The 24,470-nt window shown below is 48.2% G+C and overlaps 1 protein-coding gene across 3 annotated transcripts; it reads right to left on the bottom strand.

The window, feature by feature from the left end:
* Nucleotides 1-306: 306 nt before the first annotated feature.
* Nucleotides 307-24,444, bottom strand: LOC121160870 (BRCA1 associated protein). 3 transcript variants are annotated; one of them, XR_005884585.1, is made up of 13 exons: nt 24,169-24,444; nt 22,842-23,000; nt 21,669-21,867; nt 20,278-20,467; nt 14,800-14,913; nt 13,227-13,375; nt 9,494-9,569; nt 8,915-9,053; nt 8,429-8,538; nt 6,269-6,358; nt 3,507-3,610; nt 3,140-3,406; nt 612-777 (listed from the first exon to the last, which is right to left on the bottom strand). XR_005884585.1 is itself a non-coding variant. In XM_040986991.1 (12 exons), exons 1-12 carry the CDS (start codon nt 24,248-24,250, stop codon nt 414-416), a joined length of 1,776 nt encoding a protein of 591 aa, XP_040842925.1. In that variant the 5' UTR covers nt 24,251-24,444; the 3' UTR covers nt 307-413. The 3 variants fall into 3 exon arrangements, 2 of the variants coding, with proteins under 2 accessions (XP_040842925.1, XP_040842926.1); XM_040986991.1 differs by lacking the exon at nt 3,140-3,406 and having other exon boundaries at nt 307-777; XM_040986992.1 differs by lacking the exons at nt 3,140-3,406; nt 22,842-23,000; nt 24,169-24,444 and having other exon boundaries at nt 307-777; nt 20,278-20,487; nt 21,669-21,748.
* Nucleotides 24,445-24,470: the final 26 nt, after the last annotated feature.

Here is a 24,470-nt window from a genome sequence, read left to right as displayed (position 1 = left end):
ACAGTTAGGTAACAGTACCTGTGAGGTTACAGGAAGTAAAACAACAGCAAAAAAAAAAAACAAAAAACACTTCCTTACTATCTTAGACCTACCCAGAACAGTATATCAAGAATACCAACTCAATAAATACCACAGAAAAATGAACAGCAGAGCTGGGATATCTACCAAGCAGGAAGGCAAAATGGTCATTAGAATTTCTGAGGTTAATGAGCCACCTTTTAAAGCACTGCCATCGGGTCTCCCAGTCGGCACTCTCCATTTGTCACCACACGCGCGAGTCAATAAATGAGCCCAACGACTGCGGCGTGATGCTCACTTACACTTGCAGGCGCCCACCCTCACTCGGAGCTGGAGGTCCCAGCACGCCCCACAGTGCCAGGGAGAACAGTCTCAGGGGAGTCTGTCTCTGAAGGTCACTTGCCCCTCTTGCCACGGCCCTTCCTGGAGGGCAGCCTGCCACTGCCCCCGGAAGATGAGGAGCTGGAGGCTGTGGCCATTGCAATGTTGATCTGTCCCTCCTGGATCTCCTGGCGGGTCTCGGCCGGCAGGTGGCTGATCTTCTGCTGCGCCTCCAGGTAGAACATGACATCGCGCAGCTGCTCCTGGATCTCTGCTATCTGCAGGTCTTTCTGGTCGCAGGTCTCCTTCAGCACCCTCTCCTCCTCCTTCAGCTTGTTCTGCAGGAGGACTTGGTTGGCTCGCAAACATTTGTTCATTTCCTGCTCCTCTTTGAGCTCAGTGGTGAGCTTGGCCACTTTTGTGTTTAGCTGAGTGCACCTTTTGCAAAACAAAGGAAGACAAAGCACATTTTGATTTGCTGACACAGTCCTCTCTCTGCTCTGGGACAGCACAGAGGAGCCTTGGCTCTGGCTCAGCCTCTGACCCTGCCCTCCTAAGCCGAGCTCAGCTGCCACTGAAGTCAGCTGCACAGATCAAGCACTTTGCCCCAGGTAACCCAGGCATTCCTGCAAGATGCTTCTTGTTTAAAGCACTGGATTGTTTAAAGCAGCGATTCTGTGACTCAGGACAGAATTTGTACTTCTCTGCAGTCAGTGGCATAAACAGGTGCCTGAGCAATCGCTGGCCTAAGGAAATTATGAGGACAAGTGACATTCTTGGAAAGTCAAGTGCTCTGACCTCACTGCATTTGCTGGAGAAGGAAAAAGAAAGTGCTTATTCTAACTGAAGGGTCCTTAAGATGTGGCAGTGCCCCATACTTGCTGCCCAATCCTACTCATAAGTCAAGAATCACCAATTAGGCACCATCTGAGATAACACCTTCATGTGCCAGCATGCCAAGGAGCTCTGACAGGGGAAGAGGCCCTCCTGCACACTGGCACTGGAGCACAGCAATGGTTACACAATTATACAGTTATTGCCCTTCTAGGAATTTGTCCTTCAGAATAAAGATACTCAGGACTATCCAAAAAGACACATGGAGAAAGATGCTTATGGTGGTGTAAGACTTAGGATGATTTAAACGGCTATTAAAAGGGAACTGGATAAAACTGAGTGGGCATCTGGCATAGTGTAGGTCACTGCTTGGAGCATCTAAATCCCATACTAAGAGTATTTGGGTTTGAGTCCTGGCTCAAGTTCCAACTCTAACTTCCTGCTAATGTGTACCCTTGGAGGCAGCAAATGGTAGTAGCTCAAGTATCTGGAATGCCTGCCCCACATGGAACAGTTAGATTGAGTTCCACATCCCTGGCTTTTTCTGGTCCAGCCCTGGCTGATGTGGGCATCTGGAGAGTGAGCCAGCAGATGGAAAAACTATCTGTCTCACTGCCTTTCAAATAAACTGGAAACCAGTATGATGCATTCATATGTTAGCGTACCATGTTACTGACACAAAGATCAACATGAGCCTAAATGTATAGCATGAAAACAAATCTCCCAGATTTTTTACCAAACAGATAAAACTACTAATATACTTTTGCAGAAAAAAAAGATTCTGTGAAACCCGTGGGCAGAGCTAAAGATCTGGAAAAATAGGGCCTGGCGGCGTGGCCTAAAGTCCTTGCCTTGAACACATCAGGATCCCATATGGGTGCTGGTTCTAATCCTGGCAGCTCCACTTCCCATCCAGCTCCCTGCCTGTGGCCTGGGAAAACAGTTAAGGATGGGCCAAAGCTTTGGGATCCTGCACCATGTGGGAGACCTGGAGGAGTTCCTGGCTCCAGGTTCCGGATCGGCACAGCATCGGCCGTTGTGCTCACTTGGGGAGTGAATCATCAGATGGAAGATCTTCCTCTCTGTCTATCCTTTGTGTATATCTGACTTTGTAATAAAAATAAATAAATCTTTAAAAAAAAAAGATCTGGAAGAATATTCACTGGCGTCACTCATAATTGTTCCTCTGGGGCTGGCACTGTGCCACATTGAGTAAAGCTGCTGCCGAGGACACCAGGATCCCACACTGAAGCATCTGATGGAGCCCCAGCTGCTTTGATTCTGATCCAGATCCCTGCTAATAAGCCTGGGAAACCAGAAGCTGGTCCAAGTGTTTAAGACCCTGCCACCCATGTGGGAGACCCATGATACACGTCAGCAGGAGTGAAGACTAAAACCAGGCACTCAAGTATGGAATGCAGGTGTCCTGACTGCCATGCCATTCTATCTTTATAGACTTTGTACAATTCTAAGTTTGTTTCCAAATAAAACACTTCAGAACTTCTTTACTTAGGACCAATTACTATCTCTAAATTTATACTTTTATTGTGAGATACAGTTATTTACAGTATAGAACTTCTATCCATTTTTATTAAAGTAAAAATGCATTATTGAGCCCGGCATGATAGTCTAGTGGTTAAATCTTCGCCTCGCATCTCTCAGGATCCCCTGGGGTGCCAGATTATGTCCTGGCTGCTCCACTCCCCATCCAGCTCCCTGCTTGTGGCCTGGGAAAGCAGTAGAGGATGGCCCAAAGCCTTGGGATCCTGCACCTGAGTGGGAGACCTAGTAGAAGTTCCTGGTTTTGGATCAGCCATTTGGGGTGTGAACCAGTGGATGGAGGATCTCTGTGAATCTTTCCAATAGAAACAAATAATCTTTTAAAAGAAAGAAGAACAGTAACAGTAGCAGGGAATGTCCTTGCTGTGCTGTGTGAAGGTTTTGCTCCATATTCACTATCACCGACCTTTAATTCCTGTCCAGTGACACACACAGCCTCCAACAGCTCCAGCTGAGACAGAGTCTGTTTCCTTACTGTGAGCCCTCTGCTCCATGGCTTTGAGAAGCTTCCGGCTCTTTCTACAGGTGAATCTGGAAGATACCTGCACACAGCCCTGGCACAGACACCACAAGAGGGCACCGCATCCCACACCTGGGCACGGAACACTGCACTGCTTAATAAACGAGGAGTCACAGCGAGTTATGTAAGGACAGAGGAATACCTGGTGACACACTGGAAAGAGAAGGTGTTTCCAAAGGAATGAAGGGAATTACGTGCTTACCGTCTGTCACCATAAACTGGTCATTTTAAGGAACACACCCATTGTACCTACTTTCTTTCCATAGACTGCTTTTCTTTCAGGAGATCATTGAGTCTCTGCTCCAGGGTGTCACATTTCTCAATTGTTTCTTTGAATTTGGTCTTCATGTTGTTAATCTGGAAGGACAGAGATCACAGCCATTTGACAAAGCAAAGCTGGGTGGTCTCTGGATCCAGTCACAAGTCCCCCTCTCCCCAACAATTATATGAACACTTTTCCAAGCTTTTTATGAAACCTGAGAAGAAAAATTTCTTCCAGGGATGCCCAGGGTCAGTCGTTGCTTCTCCCTGTGCACACTCCATGGCAGGGGATGCTAACGGATACAGGGCTGGTCACAGGAGGACAGCAGCAGGACAAAGGATTGCATCATCCACTAACTTATAGATAAACATTGGGTCCTAGAAAACAAAGCATCTTTTCAAGCAGTTGAAGCTTTCTACTTAAAGCTGCCCTGGCCTCCGCTGCAGCCCTACCTCAAAGAAAACTTGAGTCCCAATGTTTTATTTCCCTGGTCTTTGGCCTGAAGAAATGCAACTGAGCCTAAAGAACCTTCCAGGATGTTGTAGGAACACAGGCTGAGCTCAGGGGTCTGAATGAAGCACTATGGGTGTTTGTGTTGGTGTATCTCGTAGAAAAAACCACCCATGAGGCTGCCGAGGGGCTGACAGGGCACCTTTCCGGGATGTGTGACCACCGTCCCACCTCTGCCAAGTGCGGACACAGGTGGCCTTTCCCTGAGGGTGCCTAAACCAATCTCCATTCAGAACTAGTCAGGTGACTTTCAGTGCCTCTGGGAAAACACCTTGACTCTTGGAAGGTTCTCATGAGAATCTCAGTAATAACTTTTCATTAAGTATAATTTTTAAATTGGAAAGGCAGATCAGATTTATGGTGAGAAGGAAAGACAGATCCTCCGTCTGCTGGTTCACTTCCCAAATGGCTGCAATGACCAGATCAACCAATCCGAAGCCAGGAGTCAGGAGCCTTTTCCTGGTCTCCCATGTGGGTGGAGAGTCTCAAGGCTTTGAGCCATCCTCCACTGCTTTCCCAGGCCACAATCAGGGAGCAGGATTGGAAGTGAAGCAGCCAGAACATAAACCGGTATCCATATGAGATCCTGGCACTTACAAGGTGAGGATTTAGCCACTAGGCTATTATGCCAGGTCCTAAAAATCATTTTAAAATTAGACGGCCCTGCATTGTGGTATAGCAAGTAAAGCTGTTACCTAAACACCAGCATCTCATATGAGCACCAGTTCATGGTCTGCCTGCTTCACTTGGATTCAGCTTCCTGCTAATGACCTGGGAAAATCAACAGCAGATGGTCCAAATGCTTGGGCCCTGCATCCACCAGGGGACCTGGATGGACTTCCAGGCTCCTGGCCTCAGCCTGGCCCCGCCCTGACTACTGCGGTTGCTTGGGGAGAGAATTGGCAGATGAAAGACACCTCCTTCCTTTTTCCTTCTCTTTCCCTCTCTTTTACGCTTTGTGACTCTTAAAAAAAAAAATCTCTAAAAACACTGAAGTTAAACATGAATTTTTTTTAAAAACCCTGATTTTGGGCCTGGCATGATGGCTTGCATTGCAAGCCTGGGATCCCATATGGGTGCTGGTTCTAATCGCAGCGGCTGCACTTCCCATCTAGCACCCTGCTTGTGGCTTTGGAAAGCAGTCGAGGACGGCCCAAAGCCTTCGGACCCTGCACCCAAGTGGGAGACCTAGAAGTTCCTGGCTCCTGGCTTTGAATTGGTTCAGCTTCAGCTGTTGTGGCTACTTGGGACTGAACCAACGGACAGAAGATCTTTCTGTCTCTCCTTCTCTTTGTATATCTGCCTTTCCAATAAATAAATAAATCTTAAAAGAAATAGATTAAAAGATAAATGAAACTGATTTCATAGTCTACTTGGAAACTGGGTCCCAATAGCATGGCATAAGCTGAGGCATTGTCTACTCAGTTGCTGCTCAGTCCTGACCACCAGGTTGCCCCAGCCCAGCTCTGTAGGCCCCCTTTGCAGCATCAGGGGTTGGCAGGGACTCACAAAGTCACCAAAGTAATCACATGCAAATGTTAAAAGTGCTTATCTAATATTAAGGGAATTACCACATTACAGAGTGTTTTGGTTTAGAAAACCACTCCTAGAGACTCCCTGGTTTTCAAACTTCCTTCTTTGGAACCCCCAGGGTTGCTTGAACAGTCGGGAGAAAAGGAAGAGTTGCCGGATTTCAGGCCCCTCCACCCCAGTGTCCACTGACGCCACATTCCTCTTTTCCATGTTACAGTAGTGAGTGGCATCCTGCTTAAAGGACTGTTTGCAAACATCTGCCTCTGGCCAGTGAAACACAAGGGCAAACAGCGAGGCCCAGGACCTCACCAAGTTCACTGCCTTTCATTCACTAGGCTCAGCATCATCCCGCTGCCTCAGAAGTCCATGCACTGCTCCCCTCAGCAGCTGTTCCCAAGATGACAACCAACTGGCTGGCTCAAATTACAAACTCCCATGCACATACTTCTGTTTTTTTTTTTTTTTCAAATGGAATTTTATGAGGCCTTAGAGAAGCTGACTGAAGGACACAAACAAACAGAATCTCCTAGAACCCTCCCCCACTCGGCAAATGCTCAGCCTTAAATCCAAGGTTGAACCTTTCAGAGGCAAAACAGTTCTTAGTTATCAGACTGCCAAGAGTTGAAGGCTCCTGCTTCCTTGTACTTTGCCTCCACCATCTGACTGTGTGGCCATGTGGCATCTCTGCAGTCACCAAACCAGACACTTACTTCCTCTGCTGTATCCTTCTCTATCCGAACTATCTTGTTTTCCCAGTAGATTCGTTGAGATTCCAGCTGACTTGTGAGTAGATATGAATACTGGAACATAGAAAATATCAAAACATAAGTGACAGCTGTCAACTTTCTGCAACCAATTTAAAATTCGACATCCATGATCTGGAAAATCAAAGCAGTCACGAGAATACATAGCCCTCTGGTTCCAATCTGGTCAACAAACACAGGGCTGGCGACACAGAAATGGCAACTGTACATCTGTCCTCCAGGGGCTATGATCTAGTTGGAGAAATGTACATTTATAAGAACTGACTCTGGCTGAGCTCCGTTAAGAACTGCAGGGGCTAGCACCATGGCATAGCACATTAAGCCTCTACCTGTAGCACTGGCACCCAGATGGGCACTGGTTTGAGTCCTGGCTTTTCCACCGTCAATTGAGCTCCTTGCTAATGGCCTCAGAAGGCAGCAGAGGATGGCTCAAGTCCTTGAGAGTCCCTGCACTCATGTGGGAGACCCAGAGAAAGCTGCTGGCTCTGTGTCGATCTCTTCAGACTAGCCCACCTCTGGCCACTGGAGCCATTGGGAGAATGAACCACAGGATGGAAGATCTCTTTTTGTCTCTACTTCTCTATGTAACTCTTTCAAATAAAATCTTTTTTTCCCCACTAAAACAAAACAAACCAAACCAAACAAAAAACTACAGAGATTTAAAACTCATGCATAACTTAAACCTACTCATTCATCTCCCTGCTTCCAGGAAGTTGCCCTGCCCTTCACAGCTCTTTCAGCCACGACTGTCACTGACAGCACTTCTGACATGAGCACTTCATCACCAGTTTCCACATCTGTCACCTGGATCTCCCAGTTCCACGGGGAACTCCCAGAAGACAAGCACTATGCCTTTATCTCTTTGTCTCCAGCATCCGGCCTGGCACCTGCTGAGTGTTACAGTTTGCTGCCTGACCTCATGGATGAGCAGGGCTGTGTAACTATAAAGAAAAGCAAGGTGGTCAATGACAGTAGGAGCTGCAGACCTGAAGGTGAGACCTTGCAAGGGCTCTTGACAGACAAGAGGAAACAAAGACCAAGGTTCTGATTCCAGAGAACTCCCCCAGACCTCGACAGAGCTCCACGCGCTCAGAATCTCTTTAGAGGTCAACTCTACACTGGTGAGGCTGGGGTGACAGAGCGACAGCACCCAGTGCAAGGCTGTGGGCTACTGCACGGAACAATGTGGACAGCGCAGTGAGGGTCAGCAGGTAGCACGGCCACAATTCTGCTCTGATGCACCGGAGGTGATGTGAACATGCAAAGGCAGGATGATCAGGAGGGCTGGGCCCCAGCACAGGGACTTCACTTCATACTCCAGCACCAGCAGCAGTGAAAGACAGGAGCCCTCAATAAAGGCGTCTCGAATGAACAAATGCCTGTGGACACTTACAAGCTACTTATTCTAAAAACTTAGTGAAGAGTTGTGTCTTTTCACGTACACATCCTACTTGATTGTTGTTACCTTAGTAGTAACAGCAGCCTTCAGGCCGTTGGACTGAAGCCTTGCAAATGAGCATGCTGTATAATGTCCATTACTTCCCAGCTTAAAGCATTCAGCTCAGGACCGGTGTTAACTTTCCCCTCGTTCACATTTGTACGGGAGGCTATACCGCTACCAAGAAAAGCCAGACTGGGATAACTCTGATGCCTCTGCAAGTGCATAAATGTCCTCGAATGGCTTTAAGTATACATGCATCCATTCTATAAAAACACATAGTTTGAGTACACAATTGAATATAGAAGCATCTAATTCATAGGACATCAGCACATATACATGAGAATGCTCCTGAGACACGGAAAACTCCTAACAGACTGTCCCATCTCTGACCAGATCTGTCCAGTTTCCAACTGCTCCTGTGAGGCCAATCACACCGAGTTAGAAATATCACATTGAAAACGGCAAACAACAGCACAGCTTAGACTTTCAAAAGAAAGCAGAATAAAAACAATTAAATAATAACTTCACAGTAATGACAGATCCTGGCTGGGGAGAAAAAAGGTTCAGATGCAGAGTTAATGGCAACATTAAAAGCCCAAACAATCCTTGCAGTGAGCGCAGTGAGCTGCAGGGACAGGTTCCCAGGGTAACCGCCGGCATCTTACCTCCAACTGTAAGGCATCGAGTTTCTCTTCCTGGCAGCTGTCACCCTCACATTCATATTGGACTATTTTTCCATCTGTCTTACTTGCAACCAGCCGATGGACATAATTATCTGAAGAGAACAGGGAGGCGGTCAAAGCATGCTTCTTCAGGATGAGAAAGGTTCATGCCCTTCACCTCTGACAAAGTTGGTTTTTTCCCCCCTAGATCTAAATTAAATTTCTTACAGTATTTCTTTAAAAGTAGGTTAAACCATTTGAACTTTAAAGAGTGTAACTGGGCAAAATTGGGAGCGTTACCCTTTATAACATCAGACTAGGGCCATCCCTAGGCAGCAGCACCCTAGCAGTCTCAGGGGTCACGGGAATTCCCGTTTGTGGCAGCCACCAGCGAGGTGTCATTGCAGGCTGTGATGGACAAAGGCAAGGCTGCACACAAATGCCGCCATACAGAATGAATCCAAATCAGAAAATGGGCATGGTGTTCACCTCCAGCGTAGTCCCAGACTCGGTGGTTGGTGAGCTGCATGGCGTACGTGTGCTGTGTCTCCTCAAAGTGCTTGTAGGCGTGTCGGCTGACATACCGTCCACATCCTATGTGGCCACAGATTAAACAAATCCAAAGGTTCTATCAAGAGGAAGGGAAGATCTTCATTGGGTAAGTAAAACTACGGACCTGGCCCATGTGGGGGAGCAGGGCTCCCGCAGAGACAGACCAGCGAGCTCGCACCACAAGAGGTTCCAAGCAGTGTGAACCTCATAGCCGACCATCACCGTCCATTTTCTGGCTCAATTGCCTTGCTCCGCTCTTAAGAGCACTATGTTAATAGCAAGGAAAAGATCCAATTATCAATAAAAGCCCAAGCCCTTTAAAAAGAGAACAAAGGCTTGAACAATTCTGCTTAGGAGTCACACAATTTTTTTATTCATATATCTCCTATATCAATATGAGAAAAAAAAAATCAGTTTCAAAAAGAATTCTTAGAAGAATGTAAACCACACTAAGCAGAAGCAAAGCCAGCCAAGGAAAGCTGTGTTCATTTTTCCCTTCTCCCGCCCATGACTTACTTCCTGAACACCACACTCAAAACACTTATTTTCTTCTACTGGCTCCGGCGTCTGACAGTACCGGCACACGGGACACCTGGCCAGGAAAGCAAAAGACAATGTGTAAAACCATCACTGTGCTGTTTAGGTCCCATAAGCAAGGGCAGCATTTAAAACACAAACTGAAGTCTCAAAGAGAAGGAAAACATAAAAAATCTTGATAAAGGAAAGAGGAAAAACATTGTCCTGCCAAACACCCTTTTCTCACTCATTTGTGGCTTTACTTTTTTTTTAAGTATTCTTTACACAGCTGAGAGGGATGCGAGCTCATGTGGGAGGGTCGAGGTACGGAGGAAGGTGGGTGGGTGGGACAAATATTTCAGTTCTTTATTTTTTCCTGTATCTGCAGGAAGGTGGAAGGGAGAGAGGGCCGCTTTCCACTGTCAAACTGCACCGGCACCTGCGGATGGCCTCTGCTTAGCTCAGATGGTCACAAAGGTAACTAGTCACGGTATCAATGCAGACTGGAGACAAGTTCATCTGTTGCATGTCTGCCTCTCACTGACACAGCTTTACTCCAGACATCTATATTCTCCCCATTTCCCAAACATGTGAATGCCTCAGAACGAACCCTGTCCTCTGCAGGCGGCTCCTAACAGCAACTCTCAAATCTACAGTACATCTTACTGAATTAAAATAATGGGGGATATTAATATGCTTTCCGAAATACACAAGCCATCTCATTTGATGACTATCATGTTGATACCAGTGCTCTATTAAGTATTCAAGTTTCACCACCCACTACCAAGTCCTGTGGTGGGTGGGACCAGAAGGGTGTAACCTTGGGGTCCGGCTAAGAGAACTTCCACAGGTCCCAGGCCGGGTCGGACTCCATGTGTGGGGCCTTGGCTCAGCCACCGCAAACATGTGGTGACCTGGGCCTGGGCCTGCCTGGGCTCAAGAGGTTTTTCCCTTCCTGGTGAGTGCTGAGTTCCCACTGAGAGGGGAACATTAGGGAACAAGGCAGGCATGGGTCCCCCCCCCCCCCACTGCCAACATCGTGTGGTGGGTGGGACCAGGAGGATGCGACCTTGGGGTCTGGGTAAGAGAACTTCCAGCAGAAAGAATAAAAAAATAATAAAATTTTAAAAATGAAAAAATAATAATAAAGTATTCAGGTTTCAGTTGGGTCCAGCGCGATAGCATAGTGGTTAAAGTCTTCACCTTGAACGCTCCGGGATCCCATATGGCGCTGGTTCTAACCCCGGCAGCTCCACTTCCCATCCAGCTCCCTGCTTTTGGCCTGAGAAAGCAGTCGAGGACGGCCCTAAGCCTTGGGACCCTGCACCCACATCGGAGACCTGGAGGAAGTTCCTGGCTCCTGGCTTCGGATTGGCACAGCATTGGCCATTGGCAGTCACTTGGGGAGTGAACCATTGGATGGAAGATCTTCCTCTCTGTCTCTCCTCCTCTCTGTATGTCTTTGTATTAAAAAATAAAGCTTTAAAAAAAAGTTTCAGGGTGCAAAAAGCCAGTTACAACTACAGTGAAAAAAAAAACTGGGTCTGACACGGCAGCTTAGTGGCTAAATTCTTGCCCTGCATCCATAGGGATCCCATATGGGCTCCAGTTCTTGTCCTGTGGCCCACTTTCCATCCAGCTCCTTGCTTGTGGCCTGGGAAAGCAGTGGAGGACGGCCCAAAGCCTTGGGAGCCTGCATCCACATGGGAAATCTGCAAGAAGCTCCTAGCTTCAGATCGGCCTAGTTTCAGCCATTGTAACCACTTGGGGAGTAAACCTGCAGATGGAAGATCTTTCTGTCTGTCCTCTCTGTAAATCTGCCTTGCCAATGAAAATAAATAAATTTTTTTAAATAAAAAAAATCCATTAACCCTTTCTACTATACTCAAGACAAAGTGCGTGTTTCTCAGGAGTGTATGTGAGTATGTGTAAAACATTTATTGATATGGCTTCTCTCTTGGTCCCCCAGGCTCCCACCACTGCAGGTGAGGGGTGGAGCAATGAGGAAGCCAGGCAGGGCCCTGCTGCTGACAGCTGGCATTCTTCTTCTAGCCCCTGGCATCCTGTGGACATTCACCCTCTGAGCCCCTGGACTCCTGCCCTGCATACCTCTTCCCCCACACTGCCTTCCGCCACTCCTCCCCCTGGCAGATGCATTTCCGGAGTCCCTGGATGCATCTGCCCGCTGCTCTTTTCTAACACTGGTTACGGCTGTGAGTTCACATTTAAGATGTGATCATGCAATTCACAGTCATTTCCCTGTACTGGGAAATTCCTGAGGTGACCATCTGGTATACCTTTGTAAGTCCCATACTATAGCCTGCAAAGGAGGCAAGCATCCTAAAAAAAATGTAAAATGTACCAAATCCACCTTAGTTCTTGGCAGCCACTACTGGACACTGAATAATCAAGTCTGATAAAGCTAAAAATGTTGGGCCTGATGTTGTGGCATAGTGAGTTAAGCAGCTGACTGCCACCCTAGCACCCCACACGGGCACCAGTTCATATCCTGTCTGCTCCACTTCTGATGCAGCTCCCTGCTAGTGGCTTGGAAAAAGCAGCTGAGGATGACCCATGTGTTTGGGCCTGAGTCACCCATTTGGGAGACGTGGATTAAGCAGCTGGCTTTAGCCTGGCTCAGTGCCAAGCACTGCAGCCATTTAGGGAGAAAACGAGCAGAAGGAAGATCTGTCTTTCAAAATAAATAAATCTGCAAACGAAACCAACAAAACCACCCTTGAAGTGATAGCCTGTGCAGCCAAGTGACTGGCAGACAGTGCAGGTGAGCTTCCACCTGCCACAGCCTCTGGCTCTCCGAAGTTAAGGATGATTCACGTTCCTTTGGGAAATTCTACGATTCAGAATCAGCATTCCAAAAACGACGTGCTCTAAGCCTGCAGAGTTCCACGTGACTTGAGAGGGGAAAGAGAAATTGCAAGGACTATCCCTGTTTCTAATTACTGTAAAGCCAGGTTTAGAAAGTCAAAAACTGGGGCTGGTGTCACGGGCTCAATTTTTAACTCTCCTCCGGCAAGCACCAGGATCCCATATGAGCACTGGTTTGTGTCCTGGCTGCCCACTTGCCACCTGCTTGCTTGTGGCCTGGGAAAGCAGTGGAAGCTGGCCCAAAGCCTTGGAACCCTGCACCTACATGGGAGAACTGGAACAAGCGCCTGGTTCCTGGGTTCAGATCAGTCATTTCTGGTCATTGTAGCCTCTTGGGGAGTGAATCAGCAGATGGAAGATCTTTCTCTGTCTCTCCTCTTTGTAAAATCTGCCTTTCCAATAAAAACCAACTGGAGGGCCCAGCGCCATGGCCTAGTGGCTAAAGTCCTGGTCTTGCACATGCCGGGATCCCATATGGGCACCAGTTCTAATCTGGGCGGCCCACTTCCCATCCAGCTCCCTGCTTGTGGCCTGGGAAAGCCGTCAAGGATGGCCCAAAGCCTTGGGACCCTGCACCCACATGTGGGAGACCCGGAGGAGCTTCTGGCTCCTGGCTTTGGATCGGTGCAGTGCCAGCCGTTGCGGTCACTTGGGGAGTGAATCATCGGACGGAAGATCTTCCTCTCTGTCTCCTCTTCTCTGTATATTTAGCTTTCCAATAAAAATAAATAAATCTTAAAAAAAAAAACCAACCAAAACCAACCAACAACAACAAACTGGAGGCCTTCTGGATTCCAGGAGAGGCCACGGTGGGTGGTGACAGGGTGGGCACAGCCCCGGAACTCACGTGGTGTCGTCCCAGCGCTGCAGACACTGGCTGTGGAAGCTGTGGTTGCACAGCGTGGTGAGGATGCCATTGACAGACTCGTCCATGCGCTCCAGACACACTGTGCATTTGGGGAGCTCAGTCAGGTCCATCACGGGGAGACTGGCGCCCTGCGGGGAGATACCTCATGGGAGCCTGGCTCTTCACCCGTCAGCAGTCCTGTTCGTTCACAACTACTTTCCTGAGGCTTTTTGACTCATGCCAGAATTTTCACAACATCACTGCTCTATATGAATAAAGCTAAGATTCCCAGTGCTCGCTCAGGCACTGGGAATACAGAGGTGAACAAAGTGGGCCAGGATCCCTGCCGTGACCGGGCTGACAGCCAAGGAAGGGAGACACTGCCAAAGCCTGAAGGGTTCAATGTGTGTCCAAGAACACTCTACAGGTATTTCAAAACTTTGGTGCACCAAATAAACTTCATTTGATTCCACATTCGCACATTAGCCGTAAATGACTCTAAACAACCCAAAGGACTAAAAGATAGAAGAGCAATGGGGCTGAGTGACTGCTCCACAGGCCAACTGATTGATAAGAGCATCAGACACTTGATGTACTTATTAAACACCTATTTACTAAATTCCTGACACTGTTCTATGTGTGGAACAACAGCAATCAAAAGCAGGTTTGGTTGGCCTCAAAAAATGTGTCTGCCCTCAGAAAACTTAAATTCTACTAGAGGAAGAGACTGAAAAGTACTGGGGAGCACGACCTTGGGGACACATAAGTCTAAGTGTCAGGGACAACATCTCACTTGAGCAGCAGCCGCCCACGTGATGGTGGGGAGCACACATCTAGGGACACACGAGTGACAGCACGGACTGTCAGGTCCCAAAGAGCCAATGTGAAAAGCGGACCACGCAACAAGTTATTCCTCATGAAGGGGAAGCCACCTCTAGTACTTACCCAGTTTTATTGTCTCTCAGTGTCAGAATGACCACCTCAGAACTTAGTTCCCTCATACCAATTTCAAGGAAAAAAATACCTTAACATATACTTTCAAAGAAAAGAAACCTTAAAAACTTGCAGCTTTATGACTCAAGCACTTATTGTAGGATGAATTCCCAAGATGTCACAGGGGCTCCCATCATTTACAAATCTCTATCAGAAAAGAATCAAAAACTTGGAAGCAGGTTAAGGGCTGGTGTTAAAAATAAAGCACTTTTTTTTCTGGCTCCAGGCAGTGTTCTAATGAGCTGGAATAAATCTTTCTTTTTTAAACACTTAATTTCAACAAAGCAGACATCTTTTCCCCCCTAATTTTGCAATTTCAAAAAAATGCTGTGAAATTTACATAACACTCTCCATTTTCAAGTGTGTCAGTATTCACAGGGTTGTGCAAACATCACAGCTATCTGATTGTGGAACATTTCTCTCACCCCCTTAACTGTCACTCCCCATTCTTCTCTCTCTTCACCCCTGCAAACCAGTAACCTCTTTCCTGCCTCTCTGGACCAGCCTATTCTGGACATTTCCAAAGGTCACTAAACATTCAGTTTCATCTCAGCTGAATAGGAGGGCTGTTCATACTTACATCTTCAGATTTCAGCACTTCCGCCCTCTCTACGTAGACCAGCTGGCAAACATCATCTTCTATGGAGTTGAACTGGCGGCCATTGCATGCCATATAAAAACTATCTGCATCAGTCTAGGTAAAGCAAAAAGAAAAACAGTTAAGGCAGAAGTCCTGAAAAACCTGCGTTACACTACAGACGCATGGTTGACGCTGAGAAGTCGCAGGTCCTGAAGCCGGCTGGTCAGCTCCTCGAGCCCTGGGGCTCACAAGTCTGCATCCTGACAACACTCCCTGGGCCGCGGGAGGGCAGTCAGCAACTGCAGCAACTGCAGTCAGCAAGCTGACAGCTAGCTCAATTTTAATATTCAATCAGCAATAATCAACATTTCCCTCATGATAATTTTCTCCCCCTAGTCATCACTTTCACAGTAGCTGAAAACACTCATTTTTGCAAAGCTTGAATCTAAATCATAACTGCTGAATCCTTTTTGAAACAAGTATTGGCATTTATGCTAAAAAGAAATAAGATCAGTGGAACTGGTATGGGGGAAAAAAACAACAACTCTAGCTTCTCTTCAATAAACCAAATACACCAACTCCACAGGGAGTTTCTAACACCAAAAGTAAAAGCTCTTGGTCAAGGCCAAGGAGGTCCAAGATGAACCTCCTCTAGAACACTAACAGATGAAGGCACGTGGCTCAGCAGGGACGTCCTCAGTCCAAGCCCTGGCTGCAGCACCAAGCCCAGCTTCCTTACCGAGAGGCAGTATGCCGCCAAGCAGCTGGGCTCCTGTCACCCCCACAGGAGAGCTGGACTGAGGGCCTGGTTCTTGGTGTTGGCCTGGCTAGGCTCTGACTGTTACACATGACAACTGAGGAGCGGACCAACAGATGGGCACTCTCTCTCAAGGTTTTAGTTTTCGGTTTTGAAATATTAACAGTCTCATTCCATAAGTGGAAAACAGACGGAATAAGGAAAAACAGCATTATTTCACTAAAGCTGCAGAGGCACATGCACGTGTGTGGATGTGGGTGAAGCAAACCTCCTGAGCTGGCACCAGATGGACGAGCACAGAGAGGCCCGGCCTGCCTGGAGCCCCTTCCCATGTGCGCAGTGACTCAGCCACAGCAAGTTGTGTGGTTTGGCACTGCTGGTGTGTCAGAGCTGCTCGTTGGGGTTTCTGCCCAAGGACATGCTGCTCTGTGGGCCTCGAGGAAGAGGCAAGGCAGTACCAGACAAAAATCAGCCCTACCGGGCACCTCAAAGCCACCAGAAGCTGCTCAAACGGCTTTGAATTCCACTCCTGGGATGTCATTTAACTGTGCATTCTTGATTGGTTATGCTTTCTTAATACGACCAGGTGAGCCAAGCAGCCGAGTAGGGCCAATTGTGAATGCAGTTTCACTAGGGATAGATGGGGTAGGGACATGTGAGAGGGTTTCCCTTCAGGAGCCAATCTGTGCATCGGGAAGTTTGTTTAAACTTCAAACTATTTTTTTTAAAGATTTATTTACTTATTGGAAAGTCAGATATACAGAGGAGGAGAGACAGAGAGGAAGATCTTCCGTCCGATGATTCACTCCCCAAGTGAGCCCGACGGCCGATGCTATGCCGATCCGAAGCCAGGATCCAGGAACTTCTTCTGGGTCTCCCACTCAGGGTGCAGGGTCCCAAGGCTTTGGGCCATCCTCGACTACTTTCCCAGGCCACATGCAGGGAGTTGGATGGGAAGTGGAGCTGCCGGGATTAGAACTGCGCCCATATGGAATCCTGGCACGTGCAAGGCGAGGACTTTAGCCGCTAGACCATGGTGCCGGGCCCATTACTTAAAACTATTTTCAAGTCAGCTGCTGGACAGTAAGTCCCCCATATAACTCATTTAAAACGGCTTCCTTCTTCCAGAGCCGTCACTTTCTCTTGAGATGCTTCTTGCTGAGTAAGCTTACAGGCACACAGAGTCAGGCCACTGAGAGAATGGACTGCTGAGAGGGCAGGCCTGGCTCAGCCCTCAGGCCGTGCAGCACCCCCAGGACCTGGCAGTCCCTCCTTGGACCCCCAGCTTACGATAGCTGTGGAGGAAGGGCCCAGGCATATGAGCTGGTTCACTCACCAGCGGGCAAGCTGTTCCATTCCTGGGGAGCTGCTGATCTACACTCCAGGAATGTGGTTTCTGAAACGAGACCATCCCTGCAGAGTTGAGGTACCCCACTCTGAGCATGGTGCTATCACTGCGACCTTGTACATGCCAGGCAGTGTGCGGGGAACAGGATGGACATGCTTACTGCGTCAATCTATCACCCAAATACACAAAATAAAGCCTAAAGCTAACTGCAAAGTGCATGCAGGAAACATTTATCTTAAATATCTGCACTATATGGCCCAGTTCAATGGCTCACTCGGCTAATCCTATGCTTAGAAGTACTGAGATCACATATGCGCACAGGTTCGTGTCCTGGCTGCTCCACTTCCCATCCAGCTCCCTGCCTGTGGACTGGGAAAGCAGTGGAGGACGGCCCAAAGCCTTGGGACCCTGCACCCTGTGGGAGACCCAAAAGAAGCTCCTGGCTCCGGATCGGCTCAGCTCCGGGCTTTGTGGTCACTTGGGGAGTGAACTAGAGGATGCAACATCTGACTCTCCTCTTTGTAAACCTACCTTTCCAATATAAATACATCAATCTTTTAAAAAATTGCATTATATGGGGCCAGAAACACAAGAAATCCAGCTTTTGTTTCTTCTTAGTCCTTTGTTTTTATTCTTGTCTGAGGATGAACCCAGGAAGGTCAAGTCCATTATGATCAGGGTTCCTTCACTGACACAGGGATCAACTTCACAGTGAAGCATCGACTTTTCCTTCTCTCGAGCGGAATCGCTGAGACCGCCCTAGCTAAGCATGCAACTCACAGCAGCTAACATATTCTACTGAGGAGTCCTTTTTTTGTCCCCAAGAACATGTGCCTTTAAAAAAAAAAAAAAAAAAAAAAAAGATTTATTTGTTGTTTGTCTGTTTTGAAAGTCAGATATACAGAGGAGGAGAGACAGAGAGGAAGATCACCTGTCCACTGATTTACTCCTCAAGTGACTGCAAAAGGCTGGTGCTGCGCTGGTCTGAAGCTAGGAGCCAGAAACCTCTCCCAGGTCTCCCACATGGGTGCAAGGTCCCAAGGTTTTGTGCCGTCCTCGACTGCTTTCCCAGGCCACAGGCAGGGAGCTGGATGGGAAGTGGAGCTGCCAGGATTAGAACTGGTGCCTATCATATGGGATCCTGGCACATCCAAGGCAAGGGCTTTAGCTGCTAGGCTACTGCACTGGGCGCCTACTCACCTCATTTTTATATTCATCTAGGAACATGCATTCTCTCAAAGGTGAATATGGAAAGCCTAATTTCTTTAAAACAGAGGCTCATGCAAAGTGCTGTTAATGCAATAAGTGAAATGGAATGGATAGCAACACTTTCCTGCATCAATATGGACCTGCTTGCTATCACACAGAGGCACTTTCACAAACTGAACAGACTGCTGCTCTTCCAGCACATCTGCCCTCTGCTGTCAGCACTTCCAGTCAGAGCTCTAAAAGCATCTTCAATATTTAAAGGAATGCCACAAAAGCCCTCTTGTCATCAAAACTAGAGGCATAAAATCATTATTTTTATAAAATGTGCCAAAAGGCACCTTTTTTCAAAAAGAAAATGAAAGAAACAGGTGAAAGTAAGACAGTGTCAATGCTGACCCAGCTCCCTGCCAACGGCTGAGGAAAGCACTGGAGGATGCCCCTAATCCTCAGGCCCCTGCACCCACGTGGGAGACCCTGTGGGGACCGAACCAGCACATGGAAGACATTCTCTATCTTCCCTTCTCTTTCTGAAATTCTAACTTTCAAAAAAATAATAAAATCTTTTTTCTTAACATTTGTTTTTATTTGAAAGGCAAATTTTTATATATAGAGAAAAGATCTCTCTTACTCCCCAAATGGCCATCACAGCCAGAGCTGAGCTGATCCAAAGCTGAAAGCCAGGAACTTCTGGGTCTGCCATATGGGTGCAGGGTTCCAAGGGCTGGGAGCACCCTCCACTGGCTTCTCAGGTCACAGGCAGGGAGCAGGAGCAGAGGTGTATCAGCTGGGACACGACCAGCACTTCTATGGAATGCTAGCGCTACAGGGTGGAGAATTAAGTTTGCTGCATCAGCATGCAAGCCTGAAAAATAAAGTTTTAAAAAGGGAGGGAGGGGAACCCCCAGCGTGGTAGCCAAGCAGCTAAAGTCCTCACCTTGCCCACCTGGGATCCCATGCGGGTGTCAGTTCTAATCCCAGTGGCCTGCTTGCCATCCAGCGTCCTGCCTGTGGCCTGGGAAAGCAGTAAGGATGGCCCAAAGCCTTGGATCGTGCACCTGTGTGGGAGACCTGGAGGAAGTTCCTGGCTTCAGATTGCCTAAGCACTGGCCGTTGCAGCCACTTGGGGAGTGAATCAGCAGATGGAAGATCTTTCTCTCTGCCTCTCCTCCTCTCTATATATCTGATTTTGCAATTAAAAAAAAATTTAAGATGGTGTCAACTTAAATTGTGGGAACTACTGCTCTAAGGTAATCGTTACTACTGGATAAACAAAACATTAGTTTTTTTTTTATGTCTGATTTGACATATTAAAAAAATTGCAAGCATCAGGCAGGCACTTGGTACAATGGCTGAGATGCCAGTAGAGGGGCTGGCACTGTGGCATAGCACATAAAACCACTACTTGCAATGCCGGCATACTAGACGGGCCCCAGTTGGAGACTGAGCTGGATCATTTCCGATCCAGTCCTCCATCAATGCACTTGGGAAAGCAGTGGAAGACAACCCAAATCCTTGGCCCTCTGCGCCCACGTGGGAGTCGCAGAAGAAGTTCCAGGCTCCCAACTTTGGCTTGGCACAGCCTGGGCCATTGTGGTCATTCGGGGAATGAACCCAGCAGGTAGAAGATCTCAATTTATTTTTTGGCTCACCCACATCCTATCCTATACTGCAGTATCTGGATTTAAGTTCCAGTTCCAGCTTCCCACTAATGCATACCTTGGGAAGCAAAAGGTGACAGCCCAAGCACTTGGGTCCCTGCCACCCACGTGGGACAGCTAGATGGGCTTCTGGGCTCCTGGCTTTTCACTAGGTCCACCTCCAGCTTGACAGGCATTTGCGAAGTGAACCAGCAGGTGGAAGATCTCTATCTATACACTTTACAAATAAGTTATAATTTTTTCTAGAATCGTAGCTATGAATTTATAATTGTATTTTTGCTAATAAATTTAGATACACATCTAGAATGATAATACTCCTGAAGATATCAAGAACCGTGAGTGCAAAAACATCATAAATCATACGCGCCCACATGGGATCCCGGGCGTGCAAGGCGAGGACTTAACCACTTGCGCCACCGCGCCGGGCCCCATACACAACCACTATTAAACAGTTTCCAAAACACAATTTCTGTGGTAAAGACTTTTTTTAATATCTTAATGTTTACCTGTGCACTAAACTTTATCAGCACCATGTACTGATTTGGAGTGGAGTCTCTGATGATTTTCATTTGCTCAATTACGTCATTAAACGGGGCGACAAACTTCATAAGGTCATGACTGGTCATTGTGGCGGGGACTGTGAGGATACACAGCATGGCACTGCGTCTTACATCTTCCTTCAAGGAGGTCATCTTACTAACAAGACAACAATTAGACTGGTTTAAATAGACAAGGTATGGTTAGTTCAGACAACGTTAATTAGATAACCTTATAAGAAAAGAGGAAAAAGTGAAACTTAATGCTTCACAAATCAATCTAAACAGCTTGTCATCTTATTTGAAAGTACACACTAGATAGATAAATACAGAATTCCTTAACTGTATCTGCAGTGCAGTTTAAAGCAAGTTTTAAAATGTTCTAAATCACACACACACGCCCCAGCTGACCCCACCTCTGGGATTTCTACTCTTCAGCTAAAGGCTTGTTATGTTTGTAAGTCTGCAGTAGGCAATTCTTATAAATCACAGCCTGTTACTGGGTAACGCTGAGAGCATGACTCCAGCTCGGACCTCTCAAAGGACGGGGAAGAGGTGAGCGCTGAAGAGCTCGGTCGCTAAGGGAGAATTGTAAGCCACAAGGACGTGGTGATTACTTCACTAGGTGCTGCCGGGCTAGAACAGCCAGACTGGGGGAAAAGAAAATGCACTCACAAAGCCACGTGCTTTTGAAATGCTGTGATCGAAAACGGCTAGCTGAGCAGTCACTGTTTTCCCAGAAGGGAAACTTCCTTGCAGGGACAGTCCTCATTTGCAAGGCCAGTCCATCTGACAACAGCCACCAACAATCAGAGAGTGCGCGGATTATCTAGCCTAGCACTTCTCTGAGCAAGCTTTTTATTGATCACAGAAAAGGGCAAAAAGTAATAATATGAGCATCAATTAAGTGACTTCTAAGCAGCCTGGTTAGTAAAAATTTGGCGGGAGGAAGAGAGGATGGTAATGCTATAGGTCACTTTCTATGTTCTTTTTTAAAATCATCCTTCTGGTCTCCTTCATTATCCCCTGATCAACTACGTAAACATCATGAATTCTAAAACTGAAAAAATGAAAAAAAGAAAAAAATCCTTCCTTTAAATCCCCCAGTTGCCATCCACACCCACTTGCAAGGTAATACATACCCAGGAACCTACACGGACCTTTTTTTTTTTTTTTAAAGAAAAAGCTTCAACCTTCTGCCACAATCCACAAGATCAATCAAATGTAAAACATTAGCATTCTTTAATAGAAACCCTACTCAGCATTCCAAAGTTTAAAACATCCACCGTCTTCCTATGCAGGACTCTCCTCTTCCAACACACACAAGAGTGAACAAGCAACAATGAGAAAAGGGTTCTTACTTCGTTTTGTACAGATGCATAATACCATGAACTATTTCGACGGAAGGATTGCCGCTGAAGAAAGAGATCTGGCCCGGCAGCTGTTTGGACGGGGAGTCAGGAGCGGTACTGCTGCCTTCCGTGCTCGGACCTCGGCTTCTCGGGGCAGCGGGCGATGCTTCCCAAGACGCTGTTTCTTCCACCGCATCTTTTGGTTCATCTTTCACAAATCAAAAATGAGCATATTATAAACGAACAGGAAAAATGCCAAAGGATTCCAAGTGCATTCAGATTTCATGAAGGATAAACAGAAACCACAAGGTGCTACTTAAGAGCTAGATCCGAGGGGGGGGGGCATTTTTGCAGAGCCCGTTAAGCTGTGGCTTGTGACACTTGGCATCCTGTAGCAGAGTGACAGTCTGAACCCTGGCAGCTGTGGTCTCAATCCAGACTTCCTGCTAATACGCCTGGGACTGCAGCAGCAAGCGGCCAAGTGCTTGATGCCAGCCACCAACAAGGGAGACGTAGTTACGGCTTCCGGCCTTGACCCTGGCCCAGCCAAAGTTGTCACTACATGGGGAACAAACCAGCAGATGGAAGATCTCTGTCTCTCCCTCTTTCTCCATCTCATTGCCTTCCAGAAACGTCAATAAATCAACAACAACAACAACAAAAGATCTGTATTCACAGAACTGCCACTGTTAAGGGTACTTCCATTTTAAAACCCACTCTGGCCTATAGAATCCTCTGTTAACACTCAGAAACCTAACACTGGCTCATCTACTCAGCTCTATCGTAAGGCAGGCAGGTGTCTGGCACCACCCACTCCAAGTGGGCCAACACCTTGTGCTACAGCAGCCTGAAAGCCAAGCGCCCCCCATGGTGACCACCTCCACGCTGCAGCCGCAGGGCATCCATGCACTCCCCTGGCCGGGAGGAGCTGGCAAAGCAGGCTGACCCACAACAGGCTTCTCTGGCTGGAGGCATCACCTGCCAGACACTTGGGCAGCAAGTAGCTCTCCCCTTCTGAATACAGTTGTCAGCCCACTTTGTTACGAGCCATTTATCAGAGAATGGGGCTTTGTGACCTCATGGAAAACACACAGGCAGTGAGATAAAAGCCTGCTGCAGGTATGACGTGCACGGGGCAAGGGCCCCGAGTGACAGGCCAGTGCAGGGTCTCCGACGGCGTACCTGGGCTTGACTTCATGGTCTCAATGATGATGTCGGTCATCTCCCGCCGGCCAAGGTGCTGGTGGATGACCGCCGCCTTCTCCCCGGGTGACTTCCCTTCCAAACAGGCTGCGGCGGAAGCCAGCGCCTTCTGTTTGATCTCATCAGACATTTCCACAGCTAAAGAACACAGGAATGAAGAATACCTGAAAATAAAACAATCTCCTCTCCACCCCCAACTCAGCCATCCACAGAGCTCTCCTCTCTCTGCCGTCCCCCTCCCCCGCACCACTCCATGTTCACAAGGTACCTCCGCAGCATCCAGCTCACCTCTGGCACTCCCGTATGCCCAGCAAACAATCAGTGGCTAGCATGCTAAATCCAGAAACGCACAGCTGTTCCAAACCAACACAAGCACTTGAAACAAGCAGAACCGCAGGCCGGGGAGCCTGAGAGAAGCCTCACCACTAACACTTCAGTGTCTCCTATGTCATGGACCCAACCCTATAAACACCTTCTCTGTATGGGGCCCAAAATGAAGGAATCAAGCCAATAAAAAGCAAAATTCCAGAAGCAAACATCCTGAGTTACCCTCACAGTAATACGTGATTTCTAAGGAACCACATGTAAAGGGATAAAGGAGCTTGGAGATGTACCCGGAGTACCCCAAGCACAAGCTGCTAGGGAGGGCACCAGGTCTGCCTGCCCACCCCTGTGCTCCCAGCACTGGTTTAATTTGCAGCTCCAGAGTTTGTGTTCTTTATTTTAGGAAGGACAGAAGGTTCCAGCCTGCCGGGACAGATGACAATGACAACCTATTCAAGGACCTGCGGGAGCCCCCGCAGCAGTCCCCAGCGAGGAGGTGGGTGCCTGGGTGGGTGGCTGGCTGGGGGTGAGAATGGAACCACAATTTCACTGCTCGACCATGTGAACGCGCGCTACCGTCCATTTTATACAGTTGTTGCGTGAAGGAAATTCGGGAAAATAATCACACACCCGGCTGAGCTCGTGGGGCCGGGGGTGGCCAAGAGGCATCCTCCATGGAGGAGTTATTTATTATTATTATTATTATTATTACTACTATTGTTACGGGGCACAGCCTCGCAACCAGGAACGACTTAAACCTTCGGTGTCACGGGACCCAGAGAAGGAGTGGGGATGGAATGAGGCAAAAATACACCCCCAGACTGCGCAGCAGGCTCCTAACGCAGAAGGCCCCTGCGAGGGACTGGGGACGGGACCCCCGGAGACGACGACACCTGGGAAGGGCCAGGAAGGACCGACGGCCGGAGTCCGAGCGCCAGCCCCGGCCCCCCGCGAGGGAAGGCGCCGCGGCCACGACACTCACCGGCCGCGCTGAAGCCGAAGCCGGCGGGGACGGCCGAGTGTTCCGCGAGCTCGAGTCGGATGACCACCAGTGACACACTCATAGGGCAGGCGCTGGCCGGCGCGGGCCCCGGCGGGCTCAGGGGAGGCTGGGAAGCGAGCCGAGAGGCCGAGAGGCCCGGGGCCGGCAGCTCCGCCACCGCCTCAGCGCCTCAGCGCCGCCGCTGCCACCTCGGCAGCAGCAACAGAAGCAGCAGCAGCGGAGGTTCCGCGCGCGGCCCTCGGAACCACAACACCCTCCACTTCCGCCTCCCGGCCGCCGTC

This window comes from Ochotona curzoniae, unplaced genomic scaffold (assembly GCF_017591425.1).
Source record: "Ochotona curzoniae isolate NIBS_2020 unplaced genomic scaffold, NIBS_Ocur_1.0 contig_46, whole genome shotgun sequence".
NCBI lineage: Eukaryota > Metazoa > Chordata > Mammalia > Lagomorpha > Ochotonidae > Ochotona > Ochotona curzoniae.
This window is presented reverse-complemented; position numbering and strand designations above follow the sequence as displayed.